Below are 21,090 nucleotides of genomic sequence, written 5' to 3'. Positions count from 1 at the left end.
TCCCAAGGTGCCTCCTTTGAAGGGGACTGAAGTGCCATTGTCCTATGTAAAGTGCTTCTTGCATCTGGTATCGTCTTCAACAAATGTCTCTATTTTCCATAGTACGTGGAGGGATGCCTTCTAGACAGACATCCGACTTCAATTTCTGAGCTTCTCCTATCTTGAAAGCTCCTATAGAGTTTTGTGGTCCTTATAGCCTGTCTTCTTGTCTTTGCGCAGCCTTCTGAATTGTAAGACTCTCCCCCGCCCTCCAGACAAACCCAGCTGGACACCCCCATCACATCACTGGGATTTGTGTCAAGCCCCCAGCGAGTTCCTGAATACGGATACCGAAAGAGTTGGAATCCAAGTTTTGTTTACCTTGTAATGAGGAGAAAGAGACCAAGCAATCCATAACTATTAAGCACACCTGGTATTAACAAGCACCTTGGGGAATAAAGGTGACCTTTCCAACCCTGATAGGAAAAAGAATCTTGTTTAAATTACCCTTACCTTGGCAATCAAGCTATGAAAGGTAAATAGTTTGTCCTTTGTATATTCACCCTGGTCGAAACCAGAGACAGCCAGAGTTCATTGGAGAGCGTGCTTAAAACCCTTCGAGAGGCTTGTCATCCTAAAGTATTGTATGAATCTCTTCCGGATTTATTGCTTGGTTTCTTTCTTAGAGTTTGTGCCATTGAGGTTTATTCAAGGTGAGTTTCTCATCTTGCAGTTCACTTAGGGGTCATTTGTGCTAAAATTGAAGTTGAGTTTCCCATCAAAGTATTTGTTTTTTTAACTGGTTTGGTTTCTCCCCTTCCTCAAACCAAATAATATTGACTATCCATGTCTAGTCAGGTCTTGTTGTCTTACACTCCCCTTTATTTAACAGGCCAGCCATTGCAGATGTAGATTATAAATATAACAATCGGTAAATATTATGTTGAAATGATGATGAATTTTTTCCCTTGCCTATAAGGGGACTAGACCATATGTTGTACAAATCTGTGATTATTGTAGCTTTAAAAGCATGAATAGCCACCTAAAAGTATTCCCCGGAAGGAAACCTAAAAAGCCAGGTGTGATAGCTCACTCCTCAAAAAAAGCTCTTCGTTGTTCACAAGAAAATGTTACCTTTATACAATTAACTCAAAATGACCTGAGAATTGGTATTATGGGAGGATGGAAGGTTCTGGTTAATGAAATGGTTCTGGCGGGTGAACTGTGCTGGGCCACATAGCAAACTCATTCTTCTGAACCCCATTCAGACATCCGATCCAAAGCCCTATACCTGTGAAGTTTTACGTGATCCCCATCCTTGGAAAAGGTTATCCATTCATTTTATCCTACATCCACAACAATACTTTATACACAGTACTATGATCATATGTCACAGTCTAGTGTAATTCCACGTTTGCATGGTGCTCTTCCCTACTAGATCAGAAACTCACTGGGCATAGAGTGACTTACCTGTATAGTCTAATCCCTGGTTATATGCCCAGATAAAATAGTGCTAAATAAGTGGATGTATGAATGTTCTGCACTGAACAGGTGGCATAAATCAGATAAACTGCATTTGGGGTTATTTTCTGGGAATTCCTGTAGTTACTAAATTTAAAGCCATCACCTTATTGTTATAATAACAATAAATGGTGAAAAATGTAAGTCCAGTATCTGCTTCTCCTTGGATTTCTCAAGGCAACTGAGTGTCCCCAGGCTGTGGGACCCCTGATTTAAGGAACTAGAAATTCTGCAGAAACCTTCTCTACATGAGCCCATTCGCTGCTATTAAATTCCTTTCTGGGCTCTTGAATTCCACAGAAGGCTTAGATATCACAACTATTTCAACTTTGTATACATGTGATAGATATCAAACTTACAATCCCCAATCTCTAATCTTTAAATGTTTGCGTTCAAAGAGCCAGATGATTATAGAACTGAAAGGGGCCTCTTCATTTTCCTGATTAGGAAACCAAAGCTCTTGAGACATGGGCAGTTTTCATTAGTGGACGTGCGCTAATTGAAATCAAGTAGACAGGATTCAGGTCTTGGCCCTGAGGTTCCAGTCACAGCCCCCTACTGGCTGGCTTTGTGATCACAAGCAGTTCACTTAATTTTTGAAGATCAGCTTTCTCATTTGTGAAGTTTGGTTACGAATCCATCTTGGTGAGTTGTGACAAGGGATTTACCCGAGATAATGTGAACCAGGGTACCAACTGTAATGTCTGCACAAAGAAAATCCTCAATGATCTGTAGTTTCTGCCCTTCCTTGCCCACATCAAACCATCTGTGAGAGAGTTATGACCTAGCTGTTTTCCGGGAGGTATTATTAGGACACACTGTGGTTCCCAGTTTACTTTACAAGACAAGGGCACATTAAGGACACTCATTGCCAAGGAGCTGTGTCCCCTCAGCATCTGAAGACAAGACGCAGGATTTCTCACCTGAAGAACAAGCTCTCTCCTGAGTTATGTGTTTTGTGGCTGTTGCTGCCTTCCCTTTTCCTTGCCCCGAGAGTCATGGTACCCAGCCAACCATCAACTGCAGCTTAAGTTTGTATAATTGTGTGAATTAACAGATCACTTCTATAAAGTACTAGAAACTCATAGCAAAGTGTGTAAGCATTTTGGAAAAATCAGGTACATGTAGCCTCATAAGTCTTCAGGTTTTAAAAAATCACATCTTAATATAGTAAGTTAAATATTTGTGCTAAATTGAAAGGGTTTTGGCTGGCAGTAAACTAGGAGCGCTTTAAGCGCAGAGGCATTAGTCATGACCTGCAGTCACTATGAAACATTAATCAGGTGGGACAAGCAGCATTGTCTGTTTCCTTTGGTCACTCTCCCAGAGTTCATTTGTCATTTTAAAAGACAACTTATTTTTTCGATCTTTTTCTTCCCTATAAAGGCAGAAACCTGTGGGTTCTTGTTGTGGGACGCTCACCAAAGGAACACAGAATTGGGATCCCAGAGTTCAAATACGTGGCAAATATGCATGGAGATGAGGTATGTATGGGGCTTGAACATCTAAAATGTCACCACAGAAACTTCTCCTCTGGGCTTTTGAGCTCTTTGTAAATGCCAAGGAGGCAGCACAAATTATAGCAAAGAATCTGGACAGGTTTTCCTTTTAGGCCTTCTGCAAGAATAAGGACCCAGGGCCCAACCACCATTGCAGCCAGTTGGTTGTTTACCCAGTGTCCTGTGAGGGTCACTTGAGCTTGTTTTGTTTGGGGGCTGGGAGACCAGTAGCGCCCAAACTCCAACTGCCAGCTGAGTCTGCAACCTCCTTCCTGGGTTGATTTCCCTGCCTCCTGGTCAGCATCAAGGTGACCTAGCAAAGGACCTAAATTCTATTTGAACTTAAAACCACAAGAAGATCCCAAATAGCTCTCCAAACTCATAATTTCTGGGTTTTTGAAAGCTTTTGTCACCTGCTCTTAATATTCAGTGCTTTCAATGCTCAATTTAGACAAAGTTAGAGTTCTCTGATACCCACCATTCTACAAACCCATAAATTCTGTAATGTCTTGCGCCTGTTCCAACTTGGCAGGGATAAGCTCTATTTTTGCTTGGTTTTCTGTTATTTATGTTATATTTTGCAAAATGCCCTTTTACCACTTCTACCTGCCCTGCCATTCTTGCTAGGCATTTGAAAGTGCTCGCCACTATGTCTCACCTTACTTCCTCAGAGCAGTTTAAGAATATGGCAACTGTAGTATTTTCTGTTCACCAGGACTCCATACAATTAGGCGAACAAGCGGAAGGGAAAGACAGAACCTAGTCATCACATCGAAGAAAGTTTATGTAGGAATAGTAACAAACTATAAAACACACTTAACTTTAAGGAATGTCAAAGTAAAAATATATCCAGTAAGTACCACTGGCTGGCTTGTTAAAACACTTCTGAAGCTGCCGAAGTGTGGGTGGCATGCTCTAACCAAACGCTGAGCTTCCTGTCCTGGCTTAACCCTCCCCAAACCTGGGCTTCAGGACCCGCCCCTCATCACACACACACACACACACACACACACACACACACACACACACACACAGCCTGCCCTTTCCAGGCATGCTGCCCAACCTGTCCTGCCCAGGGCGGGCACTTCTTGCATCTGGAGCTAACATGCAAGCGCTGGCCTCCAAGTAAGGGGCTGATCTTTGAACCTGATTCGTAGGCGAGTGGAAGTTCAATCCCCCTGTGACTTTTTTGAGCATAATGGGCTGTGTTTTCAAAGACTTAATATTGCTGGGAGTCTGACCAAAGTTGTTTTTAATAAAACAACCATTCATTACAGACAGCAGCCCAGATTTCCTTTCCCTGTTGATCAAGGTCCCGTGGAATCCATTTTTTATAAGAGATATATGACACTTATTGACTTCAGTTGCTTTTTTACTGAATTCCTGGCATTTCAGAGGGTGCAGCCTATTACTCAAAAATTATTCCTCTGAATCGAAACTCCCAAAGATAAACAAGAGCCCTTTCCCTCACTCATCTCTGAATTTGATTATTCCTCCCAAGTACATTCCTAAATTTCTGGCATCTTGCTCCGCAGGTAGTTAGTGCATCCCATCAAATCAGGGCTCTCTAGTTCACTTTGACCTGAGGACTGAGATTGGGCAGGGGAAAGTTCCAGTGTGTTTTGGGGTTGGGACCTGACATCCTGTTACCCTCTGTGTGTCCCGGCTGGGAGCAGAGTTTGTGGGCTCTCTGAGCCATTGAGACACTCATCATTCTGAATCTGAGATCTTGTATATTCTGCCATCCTGGTGCCCCTGGGAGCTGGGGGAAGCGGTGGCTTAACCCAGGAGAGCAGAGGAGCCACGGGAGTTAGAGGATCTGACTGCTTCTTTCATCCTTCTTCTCTCAGGTCTTCTGGCACTGAAAGAACATTTTTAAAACCCACTATTAAAAAGAAACATATGCCCTGGCTGGTGTGGCTCAGTGGATTGAGTGCCAGCCTGTGAACCAAAATGTTGCCAGTTCGATCCCCAATCAGGGCACGTGCCTGGGTTGAGGGCCAGGTCCTCAGTCAGGGGCGTGTGAGAGGCATCCGATTGATATATCTCTCATACATTGATGTTTCTCTCCCTCTCTTTTTCTCTCCCTTCCCCTTTCTCTAAAACTGAATAAATAAAATCTTTTTTAAAAAAAGTAAAAATAAAAAGCAGCATAGTTAACATTTTAGGGCAGTGGTTCTTAACCTTCTTGGGATGGAGTCCTTACTATTCTGGCACAAACTTTGAGCGCTGACCTCAGGGTCTGTGGCTCTCCTGGGAGTTGCGGACCTCCTGCGGGGAGCCCAGCTGGGCCATGTGTGCGCAGAGCAGCGTGGTGGACAGAACTAACCACACTATTAAAAAACGTTTCCTCTTTTCCCTGGACCTACCCCAGTGTGTGTGTGTTTCCACACATAGTGCCACGGCCAGATGACAGTCGCAACAATGTCAGGAAGACACGATTCTGTTACCAGACCGGCCTTGTACCTCATTCTTACTTTAGAACCCGATATTTTTTTAACTTAAAAATAATGTTTTTACAAAATTAACATATGTACACCTTAGAAAAAATAGAGATAAGCAAACAAGGAAGCTTGTATATTGACCTTCCAAATATTAGGACTGGTAATTCCTTATTATTTATTGTTCCAGATTTTTGCATGTGCTTGTACAAGTCTGCACTTTTAACAAATGAGCACAGTAATTTGCTCTTTAAAATATTTTTAAAGTTAATACTAACTCCCCTTTCATGTCAATAGATCTTTGTTCTATCTTCACATTATACTCCACTTTCTAGTTCCTCCAATTGTCCTCAAAATGTCCCCTGAAATTGCCCAAATAAGGATCCAGTCTAGGACGGTGTATCACATTTGGTTGCTATACCCCTCGATTCTCTTTTAATCTGCATTTAAAGAATCTTTTCATGACAGTAGACTTAATAAAGACCTGATCAGTTGTCCTGCAGAATGTCCCATGTTCTGCATATTTTGTTTCCATCCTTATTGTATCATTGAACTTGTGTTTAGTTCCTCTGTTTACTTCAAATGAGAAGTTAGATCTAAGTTTGTTGGACTTAGGTGAAATGTTTTTGGCCAATACGCATCTTAGAAATTGTGAAGACAGGTTACTTCGGCTGATGCTGAGGGTTCAGGCCCATTAGGCTGGCTACACACAGGAATGCAAACACCAAACTGGGAGTAGCAAAATCAACTTAAAATGGCCTCTCTACAAGCAAGTACTGTTACAGAAGAAATGAAGTTAAATCTACTCTTGTATTATATGATATTTTCCTTGTTGTCTTCAGTCACCTTGCCATTGGCTCACGGCCTTTCCATGACACTGGCTTGCTGTGCAACATGGATCAGGTGGCAAGTTACCTTCTCTACAGTGCATTACAGGAAAACAGGGGAAGTAGCCAACAGGCATTGAGCACAGACTGCACTAAGCTTTTGATCAGCTCTGCGGGAGGCACGTCTGTTAGTCATTTACCTGGAAGGGAGGCCAGCTTTGTGCTGGGTCCTCAGCTACCTGAACCCAGAGCTGGAGCCCTCAGCTCTGCCTCCTTTACTCTCCCTGCTGCTTTTGGAATGTTATGTTTTTATTGTTTTTATTTTTACATACGAATTGAATTAATTTTCTTTCGATGGATACTTCCTTGCTCCAGTGCCATTTGACAACAGGATTAGGGTTCGTTCACCACGTGAGAGGAGAGCAAGCTCAGAGAAACACCAGAGTGAATATCTCCCAGTCACCTCTCTGTCCCTTTCTTGTTCCCGCTCCCTGCTCTCCCCCACCCCACCCCCACCCCCGACAGCTCTGGAGTCACACGGGGGAGCTAACTGACATATGATAAGCCTTCATCACCTGATGTTCATGCTGTTTCAGAACATGGGAAAAATATTTCCGAGTTTCTGCCTTTCTCACGTTAATAAGAGCAGGTGTTTTTCTGGGCTGTCCAGTCCTTTGCACATACATTGGTGCGTTGCATCGTAGAAGCCCCATTTCTAGGTTTAATTCATGCAAGCTCCTAAGTGGCAGTGCTGACACACCTGAAGACTAACAACTGCTTTAGTCACAAGGGACGGCAGCCGTGCACAGTGAGTGGGGCCCGGTGCCATCCCCTCACTCTGCCGATGCTCACGTTGTTTGGGAGTCGGGCCTTTGCCTCCTTGCCGGGCCCTCCGCCTCATTCCGCCCCTGGCTGGCTCTGGAGTGAACGATAACCCAACGTCTACAATCAGAGCTTCACTGAAACCTGGGACCCTGCCCTGAAACTGGAAACAACTAATACCTGCGCCTATCTGTGGGTGCAGGAGAGAAGTCTGGGAAATCGCTGCTTCTTCCTTCCTCAAACCCTCCCCTTGCTTTGCTTTGTGTCTGTCTTCTCTTCCATTTTTAAAAAAAACTTTGTAGAACAAAACAATCTTATACTTGGGTAATTTCCAGACTGTTAAGATATGTCTAATTCCTCTCTAATGAAAATATGTATTAAAGTGAGGCCTGACTATGTGCTTAAAAAGTGAGGTGCCGATAGTTTTAAACTAGTCCAGTAATAGGCAAAGTACAGGTCAGAGGCTGGGTTCGCAAGGTGCCTTTGATCTCAGCACCCATGGTCATAAGTAGTATGGGGGTCAGTCTTCAATATGTGTTTGTTAAGCTTCACTGAGTTGCCAATTCTGATTTTTTTGGAGATTATTATTTAAAAGTTTCTGTTCCTTAAATATCAATGCATTATTTTTACTATGATGATTTATTTGGGTATAGGCTTTTGAAATATCCACATCACACTTAGAACTTTACATCAATTCATATAACTAATTGTATGAGTATTCCAGATATATAGGTTGAAGAGAAAAACATTCTCTGGATAATAATGACCATATTTTTCAACTTAAAAAGATAAATGACTTTCACACACTTTCTGGATATGAGACAGGTTGTGAGATGTAGTTTGTATGTCTAAATGTTTTTAGAAGGTATTTTAATGTTTACGTAAACATTAGGACATACTCTCTGAAACTGTGCCTGTCCTGGAAAATCTAAGATGTGTAGTTAACATGTAGAGGTTCCAAACTTAGTAAAAACAAAACAAAAAATTAAAGCATTAAAGCTTGTCCTTCCAAATGCCACTTCCCAAGTTTCTTTTCCAGTTGATAGCAAAATGTCCTCAGTTTTGCAGCATGGCTTTGGATAATTAATTCTTTCTTTTTGGATTTAGACAAAATTAATCTTTACTCCAGATGAAGTATCTAATTCCTTTAAGGCATGTATTTAATTCCTCATATAACTATCCTTTTTCTTTATCTCCCTCTTGGCTGGGGTGACCAGAAATCCAGAGTCTTCAGCATGACCAGAATTGTTAACCCCACCCCTGTAAAATTTGTTTAATATTGAAAATCCTTCAAAGGAAATAACTTGAGCATTTGCACATCTCTCCTCACTAAGGGCCTTGAGTCCTCATGTTTTCAGAAAGTTCCGTCTTAGAATAGTCTTGACCTTGTAATGGATTTGTCAACAGTAATTTTTGAGTACATGCTGTATCAGGAGCTGGGTGAGACACCAGTGCTACAGAGAAAGCCGTTAGGATCCCTGCCCCCAGGGATTTTAGGTGGTGGAGTGGGGCAGGGTGGTCTGCCAAGGTCCGTCAGCCCTTGTCATGTATTTGAACTGTTAGGACACCACGAGCAAGGAGAGTTATGGGACCACAGAGGCAGGAAATGGAACCCTGACTTTGGGAGGCCCAGAAGTGTGCTAGATACTGTAATAGTTAGGCTATGTGAAGGAGGGCTTAGCTAATCAATCAGACAAGTGAATTAAATCTGTAACACCGTTGTGCAGCCTCGGAGCTGACAGGCTTATTTTTCTCCCCAGAAGCTGCATTGCAGTGTAGCATTGCCGCAACAGATCCTGTCACCGGGAGAGCTGAAGCTTTTGTGCCAGCGCTCACACTCACTCTCACGCACCACACTGCCTATGCTGTGGGTTGTTTCTACCAAAGAATGTTTACGTTCTTTATACACATTCTTGAAAGAGCTCAATCACTCAATTTTACTCTCTAACAAATTCCAACTTGACTGTACTGAATTAAAACTGATAGAGTTATTTTCTGGTTTCCGGGTTATTGGCATTTTAACTACCGGATGAATTATGAGGGAAAAGCTCCTGAAGCTGGTATGTTCATCCAGCCTTTCAGCTTCTTCACTGAGGATTCTCTCATTAAGACCACACTCTCCCCAAAAGGAAGTCAGCACGCTAAGTGAAAGGCCAGTTAAGCTATTGAAGACTGTTTGACCACATTCTTTCTTAAAATTTGGATTCTCTAAGGTTTCATATTCAAAGACTTAATTTTAAATGAAGGGAAGTAAATACATAAAACATGAGTGTTTGAGACATTTATATTAAGCTTGGGAAGAATTAATTTGAATATTATTTGGCATAAATCTGCTGTTACAGAGTCAGCAAAAATATGGCCCAACAAAAAAAAGAGGACTTTGTTTAATTCCCCTTGAAATTTCATCTGTTTACCTCAGCATTTTTAAATTATCGGACTCTTTGTTAGTTCTTTATTGTATTTCCAAGATTTTTATTTATCCTCTGCAGTTAGGAACTTGTGATTTGTTTTGGCATATCGAGACAAACGGAAAATATCTTTATTACACATTTTTTGCTTGAAAAAAATCATGATTTTATTGTTTTTTCCCCACTACGATAGATTTTCTTTGGTTTAAAAGTGACACTGGAAAAATAAGAGGAAATAAGAATCATTCAGAATACCATCACTAAAAAATAACTATCATTAATATTTGCTAGACATTATCCAAGACATTTATGTATTTCTGTAGTAAGAGAATGAGAAGGATTAAAAGGATAGAAAATAAAATGTGTGTCATAGCATATGTTATCTTTAAATAAATTGTAAGGTTGAGATTTAATTTTACTTGGATTTAGCAATAAAACTGAAGTGAAAATAAAATAATTGGTGAACTTGATATTGTCTCAAAAAAGAAATTGATTATCAAAAGATTCCTCTAAAGTAAAAAAAAGTTACAAAAATCTTTGAAATTATTCAAAATTATTTTAACTTTTGACAATATCTTACAAGCCATTGCTATGAAAAGTGAAGAAACTGGCACTTTGAAAAGTTTTCTCTCTTCTCCTTTCCTTGCCCCCAGCCTCTAGGCTCTCTGCTAATTATAAGTCTTAACTTTTATACTATATTCTGTACCCATATTACCACAGTTGCTTTCTCTAGTTTTATAGCTTAATCATAACTTCTTTACTCTCCTTTGTTTTCATTTGCTTTTGGTTGAATGAATTTCATTGCCAACTCATACCTTGAGTTCTGGCATGCTTGAGGGTATATGGCTCAGACGGGGAAGAGGAAATTCACAGTCAGAACCCCGTGGGGATTCTGAGAGGGCTCTCCTGAGTACTTGACTTGGGACTCAGATGGGTCTCCGGTTTTTCCTGGACCATCCCTCTAACTGAACCATCCTACAGTCTCCAACTAGCATTTGAATTTCTTAGGAGCTGCAAGTGATTCCTGGTTTCTTCCTCCTCCCTTTTCTTTACTTTTTTCTCTTCCCCAACCCCTTGCCAGAAGAGCTCCTTAAATCACCTATACTTTCTACATTTAAAGTCGCCTTTGAAAATTAAAGTCACCAGTCCCTTCTCTACTGGCTTTAGTGTAGCCAGTAAAAAGCTCATGGAGGTTGCGTCCAAAAGTGCTTGGAGCTTCCAAAACACAGAATTGAAAACCCAGTGTATGGCTCACTTGACTTTTAGTTCGTAAGGACCTTTTCAAGTGACAAACTTTTATTGTAAAAGCAAAAGTCACAGTAGGGGAAAAAGAAAGAAATGAGCAGGAAAAAAATTGAAGTCAGAACTGAATATATTTCCACTCTGAATTTTATGGCTATCTATGAATATGTAATTGACATATACCACATTTCCTTAGTCCCAATTATTGTGTTTATTCAGATAACAGATTCACAAAATGTGGTCTCTTTGCTTGTTTGCCAAGGAGGGGCATAGAGGAATTGCTCATCCTTTGTCACAGCAGTGAATTCCTACAGCGGAGCTGTAACTGAACATTCTTTTCCTGCCCACTGCAAACATCAGTGCCTCCTCAGCACTGTCTGTATTTATCCACCTGCTGGTCCGGCTCCCCATTTCCTAACTGCTCGCCCACATCTGATTGTATGTAAGAGGTAAACATTCCTTCCTCAGAAACATTCCTTGAATCCAGGATTACAGGGAGTAATTAAGATGGCCTAATCAAATCTTTCTATAATAAGGCTGAAATGTGAATTGCTTTTGTTTTTTAATAAGAAAAATAGTAAATCTCTTCTTTGAGAACTGTAAAGCACGATCTCTCACAGGCCGTCAGTTGATCAATCATTGGTACATAGGATAATTCTAGGTGGACGTAATGACCATTTTATTTTCATAGTCATGCTTTTGTTTTAATGTACGTTAAAAACAAACATATAGAAAAATAGTAATGACACAAAATGTTTCTTTTCTTCGACATTCAATAATAGTTTTATATTAGTTTGGGGCATACAGCACACTTTACAAAGTGTTCACCTGGATACTTCTAGTGCCCCCTTGACACCATATAGTTATTACAATGTTATTAACTGTATTCTCTATGCTGCACTTTACATCTCCTGACTATTTTATAACTACCAACTAATACTTCTTAATCCCTTCACCGTTTTCACCCAGCCCCCCCGAAGCCCCCTCCCCCTGGCAACCATCAGTCTGTTCTCTGTATCTTTAAGCCTGTTTTGTTTTGTTTGTTCATTTGTTTTGCTCTTTAGATTCTACATACAGGAGTGGGCAAAAGTAGGTTTACAGTTGTTCAAAGCAAATAATACCATACTAATACAAAAATAAACTATTTTGCATACTCAAAACTATAAAGCCACTTTTGCCAGCCCCTGTGTAAGTGAAATCATATGGTATTTGTCTTCCTCTGACTTATTTCACTTAGCATAATACCCTCTAGGTCCACCCATGCTGTCACAAATGGTAAGATTGTTTTTAGTGGATGAGTAATATTCCATTGTGTATACATGTACCACAATATTTTTATCCACTCATCTATTGATGGGCACTTGGATTGCTTCCATAGGTTGGCTATTGTAAATAATGCTACAATGAACATAGGGTACATATATTCTTTGGGATTAGTGTTTTGGGTTCACTCTAATTCCTTTTTAAAAAGTAAATTATTTACAACCCTGACTGGTATGGCTAAATGGATTGAGTGCCATCCCACAAACCAAAAGGTCGCTGGTTCGATTCCCAGTCAAGGCACATGCCTGGTTATGGGCCAGGTTCCCAGTGTTGGGAGAATGCAAGAAACAACTGATAGATGTTTCTCTCTCTCTTTTTTCTTCCCTTCCCCTCTCTCTAAAAATAATTAAATTTTAAAAATTGCTAAAGATTTCATGTATTTATTTTTAGAGAGAGGGGAAGGGAAGGAGAAAGAGAGGGAGAGAAACATCAATGTATAAGAGAGATATTGATCAGTTGCCTCTCGCACACTCCCAGCTGGGGACGTGGCCCGCACCCCAGGCCTGTGCCTGGACTGCAAATCAAACTGGCGACCTTTCCCTTTGCAGGATGCCGTTCTATCCATTGAACCACACCAGCCAGGGCTCAATTAAATAAATAAATAAATAAGTATTTACAGATGGGTATTTTTTTCTTTAACTTTTAAAAGAACTTGTACTGACAAATAATTTCAGCACACCTGTTATTGATTATCACTTGCCAGAGTATTGGTCTGCTTGGGAAATGGTGGTCCCTCTCTCTCTTGCAGCTGGTTTTGGAATCTACCATGTGTAGAGTCCCTTGTTCAGGAATTTGTGCTTTGGGGACTATTCTTGTTTTCCTCTGACCTAACAACACCCCTTTCCCACATACAGACTGTTGGGCGGGAACTGCTGCTACATTTAATTGAATATCTCGTAACCAGTGATGGGAAAGACCCTGAAATTACAAATTTAATCAATAGTACCCGGATACACATCATGCCTTCAATGAACCCAGATGGATTTGAAGCTGTCAAAAAGCCTGACTGTTTTTACACTAACGGAAGGTAAGAAGGGGCTCGTCAATCTTTATTTAAAATAGAACAAAACAAAAAGGCCCCCATGGGAGAGTCCCCTTGGCCCTGGCGAGAGGAGGTAGGGAGGCATCTCACGGCCCGCGTCTTGTCATGGCTGTGCCGAGGTCTCTTCCGGGCTGCCGGCTCATCGCTCTTAGGATGAAAAGTAAAATCCCGGATAAGGCTGCTTCACTGCTGGGCCCCCTCACTGCTTCATTTGCCGCCCCTCCCCCTCATGCTGCTCCAGAAACTTGGACCCCTCCGCTCTGCAACTCCCAGGTTCTTTCTCATCCCCCACATCCCCCTCCTCACCCCTCCCACTGCTTCACCAGCATGTCCGCAAATCCCCCTTCCCTAGCCTGTGACGACCTATTAGGTTCCCAGTCATACTCATGTCACCTGGCACTTGACTTTCATAGCACGATTTTTAATGTCCAACCTACAGCCCATGAGCTGCATGCGGTCCAGGATGGCTATGAATGAGGCCCAATGTAAAATTATACATTTACTTAAAACCTGTTTTTTGTCCATCAGTTTTTGTTAGTATTTGTGTATATATATTTTTTAATATATATTTTATTCATTATGCTATTACAGTTGTCCCATTTTTTCCTCTCCTTTATTTCCCTCCACTCTGTACCACCCCTGTACATTCCTTCCTTCCTTCTTCCCTTCCTTCCTTGCTTCCTTCCTTCCTTTTTGAAGTGAACAGACCCCCAAGATTTTATCTTCATAATGAAACAAAATATGAAGCTTGGAACTGGATCTTCTTTCTCTTCTTATCTCTTTCTAGTTCAAAATGCTTGACTCTCTTAATAGTAGCATTTTCTTAGATCTGCAGTTGGGCTCAATGCATTCAAGCCTCAGCACAATCTTCTTTGTAGTTTTAGCCTTTTTTGCAGAAAATCAACAGTCTGACGTCATAGCCACTCTGCTTCCCGTCATTACGCTGCTGTCCTTGCGCATACAGAGGATACTGCCTTTCTTGTACTGTGTCACTTTGTGGGGTAGATGCTTACCACACTTCCACGGAAAGTTCAGCGAGTTTTGGGAACATTCACCGTGTTTGCAAGAGCACTGTCAGTGTAGAAAGCAGTATTTCTGATTTAAACAGTTTATTTTGTTTCAAGTTACCTTAGGAAGTTTGGATTTTCTCAAATGTCTAATATACGTTTATATTTGTGTAACTAAAATTTAGTTGCTTTTACCAAAAAAAAAAAAATCTCACCACTTGATTCCCTTCAAGTTTTCCTAGCATGCTTAAACATGGCCAGTCTGCTTTTTAGAAGTACATTTGTATAAAGTAGCACATTCCAGTGGTTTCCACTATCAAATGTTGGGTGGGCCGAAAAGTCCGTTTAGTTTTTTCCGTAAAATAAAAGACACATTTTTCATTTTCACCAATAACTTTATTGGTTTGGATATTTTGAGTATGTCATCTCTCTCCCCCATGGTAGAATGATGATTGTTCTCAATTAATGTCTCAATTTGATCGCTATCAACTTCAATGGGTCTACCTGACCGTAGAGCATCGTCCAGCAAGAAATCTCCATCACGAAACTTCACAAACGACTTTTGACACAGTCAGTGAGTCACAACACCTTTTCCATACACTGCACAAATCTTCTTTTGCATTTCAGTTGCATCTCTACCTTTCTTGAAATAATAAAGCATAATATGCTGAAAGTGTTGCTCATTTTCTTCCATCTTCAATATTAAAATGGCTACACAAAAATTCACCAATTTTGATTGGCTTTTTTATTAAATACATGCTAATATGACAGCTGTCACACTACAATCTAACAAAATTGTTTCAAATGAAGTAAAAGACAACTAAGCACTACCAGAGCCATAGTATGGAAAAAAACAAACTTTTTGGCCAACCAATACTATGTAATAAACCACCATGTAATTTCGGGACTTAAAACAACAAATTTTTATTTACTCTCAATTCTATAATTTAGGAATTTGGTCAGGGCAGAAGAGGGATGGCGTGTCTCTGTGCTATGATGTCTGGGGCCTCGGCTGGGGTCTGGCTGAGACCACTAACTCGGGACCACGTCTGGAGTCTTCTCACCTGGGTTCCTCATTTCTCTGTGTGGACTCTCCACGCGGCTAACATTGGGATCTCAGGGTCCCAAATGGAGTGTTCCAAGAGCAAGCACCCCAAGGTGGAAACGCTTATCAAACCTCTGCTTACGTCACAATAGCTACTATCCCGTGGGTGAGAGCAAGTCACACGAGAGGGGGATGACATATTGTGTGAACGCCAGGCGTGGTTCACTGGAGGCTGCCGAGGCGACCACCCCCCACACCGGGAGCCCAAATGAAAGGTCGCCCATGGCACGAATCTACTCCCTCACATACCACCAGTAAACCCTAAAACATTCTTTCTCTTAAAGGGAAAATGGTAACTTCTATGACCTGAATAGAAATTTCCCCGATGCTTTTGAATTTAATAATGTGTCAAGGCAGCCTGAAACTATGGCAATCATGGAGTGGCTGAAAACAGAGACATTTGTCCTCTCCGCAAACCTCCACGGTGGTGCCCTGGTGGCCAGTTACCCGTTTGATAACGGTGTTCCAGGTAAGCAAGCAGGGGCCTGGCTCTGGCTTTCTAAGTCCAGAGTGAAACTGTAAACTCTCTGCCTCTGAATGGGGATAAGCCCTCCTCCTCAATTACCTTCTCTGGAAGGGGTAGAAAAAGCCTCATTTTCTCAACACTGAGCCACCCATCCTACAATTTATAAACAGTGGATGGACAGTATGGCTGAATTGACAAGCAATAACAGGATTACTTGACATTTATCAATGAAACAGTAAAATTGGGATTTAGATTATCCCACAAGAGGCAACAAGGCGAAGAGAAAATAGAACTAGAATAACTCACCTTTCTCTGCTAATCATATGAGTAATAATTGCTGACTCCTCTGAAAACTCTGTAGGATGAGGTCTATACCAAAGACTTAAAATATTACGGTGGCTTCATTTAACCCTTACAGAACCTAAGGAAACTTTACTGACTTCCTGAAAATAGCAAGAGTGACTACGAGGCTATTTAACTGTTAATCAGATATAGAGGAGCTTGGATATGCAGATGGCTTATTTTGTGTGATGCCACCTTGTGTGTGTTCATTAAACACTAAGAAGAAGGGTGGAGGGAGCATTCATGGAAGAGGGTAAAGGATTTCTCTCTAGGAAATTAGAGCTTTTGTGCAGGATGGGGCAATGTCTTTGCTCATACAGCATCGTATGCTCCCTCTTACTCCATTGTCAACACAAAGGTCTTGGTTTGTCTTTCACGCATAGCAACTGGGTCATTACACTCTCGGAGCTTAACCCCTGATGATGATGTTTTTCAATATCTTGCAAATACCTACGCTTCAAGAAATCTCAACATGAAGAAAGGAGATCAGTGTAAAAATAAAATGAACTTTCCTAATGGGATTACTAATGGATACTCTTGGTACCCACTCAGAGGTGAGTTTCTCCTCATTTCTGTCATGCTCCCTATTGCCTGCACCCAGAAGTACCAGCTGGTTTTTGTTGACCCTGGCAGCTGTCATAAGTTCGTTAGGCACAGTGCAGTCCCTTCAATCACAAGAACAGTTGGGGGGACTGGTCGTGGGAGAGGCGCTTGGACATGTTCCTCACTGCCAAGGCTGCCTTCATTCATTCAGATACTTGCACAACTTTTTCCTACTAAGACTCAGGAACTGTGCCCAGAAAGATGAACAGGACACAGATCTTCACCCCAAGTTTAATAGGAAAGAGCGACATGCAAATAAATAATTGTAATGGCAGTATAATTAGAATAAAAATAGAGATTTAGAAAAGGTACAGTGTACCAGGGTATAAAACCAAAATACAGGAGGGAGGGGGAAGGCCTTGGAGAAATTGAAAGCTTATATCTCATCTAATGGGGACAGCTGCTCCTTGGATCCAGTTAATTATTGCTGTGCCGCAGTGGGTCCCATTATTGCCGCATCTTCCAGTTTGTAAAACAAGCTGGATTTGTACCTGAAGTCTCATGATTTTAAAGCCGCTCTGCAGACTAACCAAGAGAGCTCCTCAGGCTGGATACCGTGGGAGGGGGGCCTCCACTTTTCCAGCCTTAGAACAGGATGGCTGGGTGAGGGAGGGGAACTGGTAGGCAGGAAACGTGGGAGCAGAGATGCTCTTATCAGAAGGAGTAATATAAGTAGAAGCCCAGGGATGTCAGACAACTCATCCTAGTCTGGGAACGGAATGCTGATAGGAGGAAGACAGAAAGATGGGAGGGAAGACAGTGGGCTGGCTCCAGATTTCCATGGCCTCAGTGGAAAATATCCCCTTTGATGCTGGTTTGCCTGAGCCTCCCAACAACAAGATTCAGGCTGCATTTCTGCACACAGGACACTTGCCCAGTTGTTACTTTGGGTGCATAAGCTATCACGTAGTCCTGCATAAGCTGGTCCTTTTGTGTCTGGGCAGCTTTCTGCCAGCTTTCCAGGTAACATAAATAAGCAGAGACCACAACACCCCAGACCTCTCTCTGCTCCCCTAGACATAGCCTATCCCGTCCCCACGGCCCCGGCCTCAGGGCTCCAGCCTAACCGCTGCTCATCACTCTTCGTGGGGAGGAAAGGGCCCCTCCTGCCCAATGGCAGAGCTGTCTTTCCCGTACACTGTGTGTAAGTTTCAAGACCGATCCAGATGTGTGGGAAATTAGCTAGGAACCCCAATCTTGCTGTCAGGAATTGTTCCCAAGTGTGCCTATGTGCAAGCTGTGTATCCTTCTGGGAAAAAAGGTGGACAGAGCCAGCTACTTAAAGGGGCTTAACACAAAGCATTCCAGCTCGGCCTGCAGGGTTCATCAGCCAGGCCTGACTGGCCTTATCCAGAGGTGCACACACTCTCCGCACTTGGCATTCTCAATTCTGCGTACTGTGCACACCTGTTTTACCATGTAAATTCTGTCCACCTGAGACACAGCCATCTGCCAAGGGCTTCTGTCCTCTTTCTCTCTCCATTTTTTCCCCTCTTCTATTTCATGGTGAAAATGAGGTTGGGGAGAAATACAGAACTCTTATTAAAAAAAAAAAAAAAATAGGAAGGACAGCGAAATTCTTCCTGGCTAGAATCTGGACCTGCATAAAAACTATTTACTATTTAAATAATATTTTGATTTATCAATATTTCAACCACTTTTAGCATACAATTTTTTTCTACTTTACTCCTTCCCAAATACCCTGATGTAGTTGAGAATACATATTTAACAGGGCAGATACCAAGTACAACAAATTAAAGTATGGCAGAAACTGCTTCCTTCAAAGTTACTATATTTCATCAAATCCAAAATGGCATTGATGTGTAAAATATAATGTCCTATTGAGAAAAGAAGAACAAAATATTTCCAGCCAAACTGACGACACAAGGATGTTTTTCAACCATCAGATTTAAGACACATCCCAATTCAGAGATTTTAAAATATGGAAAATTTTGCACCTTAGAAAATATGAAATATGACTATAACGCTTTGAAAACAGGCTCTCCGGAGGTACGAACTGGGAAGTAAGCAGGGCGATGGCCACCCCGAAGCAGCAGCATTGGTCTGGGCCTCTTCCCTCCCTAGAGTCAGCCGGCACCTTTTTTTCCTTCCTGGAAACAGTTTAACGTCATGAGTAAGGGCACGGGGGCTCACACAGGAGCCTGTGCTCTGGTCTGTCAACCCCTGCCTGCAGTCCCTGAGCGTGTAACTTATCGTCTGTGATTAAGTTTCCTCATCTGCAACATGTGGGTAGTAATTGCGGTGAGGCTTACGTGAGTTGCTACAAAGCTCTTCAAACAGTACCTGGCAATAGCGAACACTCAGTAAACATTGGCCAGGATTATTCCTCCAAATCAGTGTACTTAGCTTTATGTTATGAGTGTATTTATAAATGGTTTATTGGACTGTTTCTAAATAAGTCTCACTGTAGCGTGCATCTGCTCAAAACGTAATTTAGGAAAGAAATATAATTTGAAGAATCCTTTTTTTAGCGCATGATTACCAAATGGAACCCTTCCCCTACCCCTCGCTTAATTTTATGCACAGTTGTACTTCATTTAGCTGTGATCTAGTTACCCATATGGGAATACTTAGGTTTGCCTGGTCATGCCTGAGTAATAAATTTTCAAGCCCTGATTTTGTATGCTAATATGTCAAACTCACCTTTTCCTGTTTACATGTATTTTCCTTGCAACTGTCTGGTTCACTTGAGCTCAAGGTATGGGACACTTGGCTTCACCCCAATTTTAGACCTTAAAAAATATTAAATATGCTTGTGTTTAGGTGGAATGCAAGATTATAATTACATCTGGGCCCAGTGTTTTGAAATTACGTTGGAGCTGTCATGCTGTAAATATCCTCGTGAGGAGAAGCTTCCACTCTTCTGGGATTCTAACAAAGCCTCGTTGATTGAATACATAAAACAGGTGCACCTAGGTTTGTGAGATTTTCTTATTAATTACTCTTAACAGAAAATATGACATCTTGGCAGAACCCCTGCATTGAAAAAATGCAGGACCCTATTTGTGTCTTCTAGGTACAGCTTTCATTTTTGTACCAGAACTAACGGTTGAGAATTCTCTATGCATGAATATCTGCAGCGTGTGAGAAACGCAGTGCCCGTGAGTTCATATAAGAGAAAGTATGGTGTGTGTTACTTTAATGTGGGGATGTAAAATCCAGAGTACTTCTAATTTTACAAGGTGAATGACCTGGAAAACTGGCAAAAGACCAGGAAACCAGGTTGTTACTGTTACATCATCACCCAGTTAGAAAAAAGCCAAGTTTGCTTGTCAGCCGCCATGTAATATCACAGGCTCAGAGAACACCGGACAGGCCGTTTTGTATTTTCCTAGAACTGGGGTAGCGATCGAACACCATGAGCTTTAACTCCTCCCACCCCTCCACTCTGCCAAATGACTTGGCACTGGGAACCTTCCCAACTCGTGTTTTGACAGCTGACTGGCCTTTATCACAGATGAACAGACTAAATGTGGCAAGAGTGGTAATTCTCAAGCACGTGCAGCCAACTCATGGGAAGGGTCTGTTAAAACACAGATTGCCAGGCCCCATCCCCAGGGTGTGATTTAGAGTGTGGTTAACATCTTCCCAGGTGATGCTGATGCTGGAAACACTCTGCTGGTGATGATGATGGAATCACACACCGTCCAAGTTTAGTTGACCCGACTGTGTCTCCTTGGCCAGGGTGTGGAGGGCTCTTCTGCATTGCGAGAGTTAAAGTTATTTTGCTCCCTTTAGAGTGGCTCGGGGGGAAGAAACATCAGGAACTGGGACAAGAGTTATGCTACCACATCAAGCAAAAGTGGAGGGTGAATGTTTGTGTTGAAGATGTGTGTATCGTGTGCCTGCTGCACAATTCCTGTCATATTCTGCATGCTTCCCACCTGCTAAATGAGATGGATATGGTTGATGGAGGGAATAGCAAGAAGCACAGGGGCCCAAGGCTAAGTATAAGGAGAATCAAGAGCTTTCCTTGGCCACACAGCCCCAAAATGGATGCCCCCCACTTTCAGGCTTATATCCCCAATCCTGTGCCCCCCACCCCAATACAAGCACGCAGAGACTGTTGGGAACCCACAGGGCTCATCTCTCCAGCAGAGACACATGGGGTAGGTTGAGTCCCTGTGACAGATGTTACAAATTTTCGTCTTTTTCACCAGCATCTTAATAACATTTATTAAGCTTATTATTGGTCTTTCTGCTTTCTGTCATCAAACTTGGTTTTGGGTCCTCTCTTCCTTAATATTCTGGTATTTCTCCACTAGATTTTCCTTTCTGTTGTACTTCTACCTATCTTGATCTTTTAGTGTGTACTCTGCCTGTTCTTTTCTAAAATTCCTCCTTCATCAACATCACCAGTGGAGGGCAACTGAACATGAAATATGCTCCACGTAACTGCACTATTTCTGGAATTTCAGTCTACTTGTAAAGGTTACTTAGCA

General features: G+C 41.8%; 1 protein-coding gene across 1 annotated transcript in view; it reads left to right on the top strand.

Annotated features, from left to right (window-relative positions):
- Positions 1–21,090, top strand: part of CPM (carboxypeptidase M) — a 79,577-nt gene that overhangs the window by 44,964 nt on the left and 13,523 nt on the right. The window contains exons 3-7 of the mRNA XM_054580083.1: positions 2,887–2,984; positions 12,917–13,089; positions 15,501–15,685; positions 16,408–16,578; positions 19,412–19,564. Coding sequence (XP_054436058.1) covers positions 2,887–2,984; positions 12,917–13,089; positions 15,501–15,685; positions 16,408–16,578; positions 19,412–19,564 — 780 coding nt within the window. The remainder of the gene's footprint in view (positions 1–2,886; positions 2,985–12,916; positions 13,090–15,500; positions 15,686–16,407; positions 16,579–19,411; positions 19,565–21,090) is intronic.

Source organism: Pteronotus mesoamericanus, unplaced genomic scaffold (genome assembly GCF_021234165.1).
Source record: "Pteronotus mesoamericanus isolate MK-2021 breed Mesoamerican mustached bat unplaced genomic scaffold, CSHL_Meso_final contig_56, whole genome shotgun sequence".
Classification (NCBI taxonomy): Eukaryota; Metazoa; Chordata; class Mammalia; order Chiroptera; family Mormoopidae; genus Pteronotus; species Pteronotus mesoamericanus.
This window is presented reverse-complemented; position numbering and strand designations above follow the sequence as displayed.